Genomic DNA, 3,248 nt, shown 5'->3' on the forward strand with positions numbered 1-3,248 from the left:
GGGGGGGGGAAAGCGAGGGAGGGGCTTTACATAACGGCGCCGGCCCCGCTCTCCCCCAGGATTGCGTTACGAGAAGCTTCTGGGGAAGGGAAGGAGGGATCCGCCGGGCTGGGGGCTGCGTGTCCCCGTCCATCCCCCGTCGTAGGAAGGGCCGCGCACGGCGCTGATCTCATTACCCGGCCCCGAGCCCCGGCTGCCGGCACACAAAGGGCTTAATCCCCGCGCACCCCTCCCCCTTCCCCGCGGAATCCCCGCGCCCCCCGCTCACCGTGATCCGCGGGATGTTCTTCTTCCCCTGGTAAGACATGGTGCGAGCTCAGCTCCGCTCTGTCTATCCGCCTATTTTTTTTTTTTTTCCTCCTGTTGTTTAAATAAAGAAAAAGCAGCGGGGCGGATGCTGTATCCCTATTGTCTCCCGCGCAGCAAACGCTTCCCAAAGGGAAGGGGAAGGAAGAAAAAAAAAAAAAAAAGAAAGAAAAAAAAGAAAACAACGATACAAAAAAATAATAATAAAAAAAAACGATAACAACAATCGCCCCGAGCCCCAAATCGATGCGATCCTAAAGGAAAGGGGCGCGGGGTGCGCCGGGAAGGCGAGCGCAGCTCTCCGCAGCGCAGTCAGCAGCCGCCCCAGCCCCGCGCTGCCTTTCTTCGCTCTGCGCGCAGCTCCGCGCCGCCCCGCCCCGCCCCGCCCCGCCCGCGCAGGGAGGGGCGAGCGCCGGCACCGCGCCAGCGGCGGAGCGCGGGGCGCATGCGCAGCGAGCCGCTCTTTTTTTTTTTTTTTTTTTTTCCTCCCTTCTCTCGCTCGCTCCCGCCGGCGCGGCGCGCCATTGGTTGCGCGCGTGGCGGGATGCAAATGAGGCGCGGGGCGAATTGGCGCAAAGGAGGGAGGTGGCGGGAGACGCCCGCGTGGGCGCTGCGCTGCGCTCCGGCTCGGAGCTGCGGGGTGGGGGGGGGCACCGAGCGCGGCCCCGCTGGCGGCTGCTGGGGGACGCGCCGCCCTCCATCTTCTTTGTCCCACCCCGCCCTTCTTGGCGCTGCCGACGCCTTAGCGGATGAAGGGGAAAAACAAGGCGCAGCCGCTCCCGGCTCTTTCATAGCTCAGCTGACGGCGCTGCTTTCTCGCCAGGGCAGAAAATGAAGCCCCCCTCCTGCAGAGCCACTGGTCAGCTGAGGCTCAGAGCGCCCCTGGAGCCGTTTCCTACCCTAGCATCGCGCTCAGTGCTCCTACCGCACCGGGAGACTCACGTGCCTCTGTCCCTGCGCTCCTCAGGCTGGCACTTAAGGGAAGAAAGGCGTTAGGCAGCACGTCTCCATCCTTACAGGTGCAACACAAAGAGATGGGCTCATGGCTACAGCGCGGGACAAGGAACGCATCCATTGACACCCACCGCACAGCTTCCGTGCCCTCTGCAGAACCCCAACATCAGCCCGAGCCCACTCGTGTTGGGGGCTCAGGGCAGCCCCGTTCATGACCGGCCAGCACTTACCTTCTTCCCTCGGTCACGTGCAAATTCCACATCCCACAAAGCAAACCACGAGCTGCTCCTATCGCAAAACGGAGCGCTCCTTGCATAGCCAAGCTGTGCACAAGCCTTCCCAGCCCTGCTGCAGTTAATCATTACAAAGCCAACATCTGGGCAAGCAGATGACTGCCAGGACCTTCCATGTGCAGTTCGTTCACAGGAGGCTATGGGGGGAAAAGAGCTTTCCCTGAGCATAGGTGGGGCAGCAGGCACTGTTTAAATAGCTAATATGCCAATCAGTTAGCATCCAATTAGTAGCAAATGATAAAGCGTCTCATCATGACAGCAGCAAAGTGATGAATTCGTTAGGCTGCCGGGTTTTATTCTGATTAGAACTGACAATGCTAAGTGGGTTATACCCTGCATCTTTCTGGACTGCACTGGATGCTTGGAAACCTCGGCACATTTCCACTCAGAGCGTGGACAAAAGCACCTCCACCAGATCCCCAGATTTGGGCAGTGCAGCTGTGCCTTTTCTCTCTTTAATGCTGGTTTTGCTCCTCCCCTTTGTTTCTGAATGGCTTCTTGCTTTTGCTTGCCAGGTAACAGTGTCTGCAGCTATCACGGAGGAAGCCAACGCTAAGAGTCTGAGAGCGAGCATCAATGCTGCGATTCTGTGATCAAGGCCCTTGGGCAGCTGGATCTGAGACATGCAAAGTCCAGCTGCCATCTCAAGACCCTGCCCCGAGAGCAGAAAATTCATTACAGACAAACGAACACAAGTTTGGGTGCAGGAAACCATCGATCTCCAGCACTCGCTTGCCTCCCTGAGCAGGTCATTTCTTCTCCAAGTTGTGAAGCAACAGCACTGGTAGAAGAAACAGAAGCAGCCCTAAAGGGAAGCCATCAGCAGCACACTAATACTCCTAAAGCTATTCTCACCTGCTCAAACATACTTAAAATACCTTTTTTTAAAAAGGCAATCCTTACTGCATATGGGCCTAATTCAGAGCAGGAGTTCTTGAACTTGGAATACATTGCGTAACTTGGATCCAATCGTGACTAGGTTCAAAAAGAAATAATGAATCTTCAGGTGACACTGAGCTTTTCCTTCCCATCACCGTGCTGCAAGAACCTAAGTAGCACAGGATAAAATAAAAGAAGAGATTAAAGAAACCATGCTTGTTTGATATTCAGCATGTACACAGCACCGAGTTTTAAAACCTCTGCGACACAGCGTGTACCTAGAAGACCAGAAGTGCATCTTTCCCTGGGATAGATGTAATCAGGAGGGATGAGGATGGGTGAGCAAAGCCAGAGAACGACGTTCAGATGAGAACAAGTGGGAACAGAGCCTGGTCGTACAGAGCTGCACCGCCCCGTCTCTTACAGAAGCTGATTCATTCTCCCAGTAAAGCCACAGTTTGTGGATAAACCCTTCCCACTAAGTTAAATTTAGGAAGATGGCTCCTTGTGAGAAGCCAGCTGCAGGAGTCAGCTCCTGGGTTAACAGCAGCGTGCTGGACTCCACAAATCCTTGCAGCCTCATGTCCAACTTCACTGCCGTAAAGCAGTGCCGTTAGCTGCTCAAGTGCTGTGCAAAGTGATGGGAGTTGTAGATAATGCTGGCACACTGGGTCTCCCATAGGTCTAGGAGAGGGCTAAAATTATAAGGTGCTATAGAGAACACTCCAGCCTTCCTCACTCCAGCCTTCCTCACTCCAGCCTTCCTCACTCCAGCCTTCCTCACTCCAGCCTTCCTCACTCCAGCCTTCCTCACTC

General features: G+C 55.4%; 1 protein-coding gene across 2 annotated transcripts in view; it reads right to left on the bottom strand.

Moving 5' to 3' along the window:
- Positions 1 to 3,248, bottom strand: part of DPYSL2 (dihydropyrimidinase like 2) — a 66,720-nt gene that overhangs the window by 35,528 nt on the left and 27,944 nt on the right. Inside the window, exon 1 of one of the 2 annotated variants that reach the window (XM_021374836.1) lies at positions 269 to 666. The exons of the other annotated variant lie outside the window; for it this stretch is intronic. Coding sequence (XP_021230511.1) covers positions 269 to 307 — 39 coding nt within the window. The 5' untranslated portion in view covers positions 308 to 666. Of the gene's footprint in view, positions 1 to 268; positions 667 to 3,248 lie in introns of those variants that run through there. 2 annotated transcript variants of the gene reach the window in all.

This window comes from Numida meleagris, chromosome 21, assembly GCF_002078875.1.
Source record: "Numida meleagris isolate 19003 breed g44 Domestic line chromosome 21, NumMel1.0, whole genome shotgun sequence".
Classification (NCBI taxonomy): Eukaryota; Metazoa; Chordata; class Aves; order Galliformes; family Numididae; genus Numida; species Numida meleagris.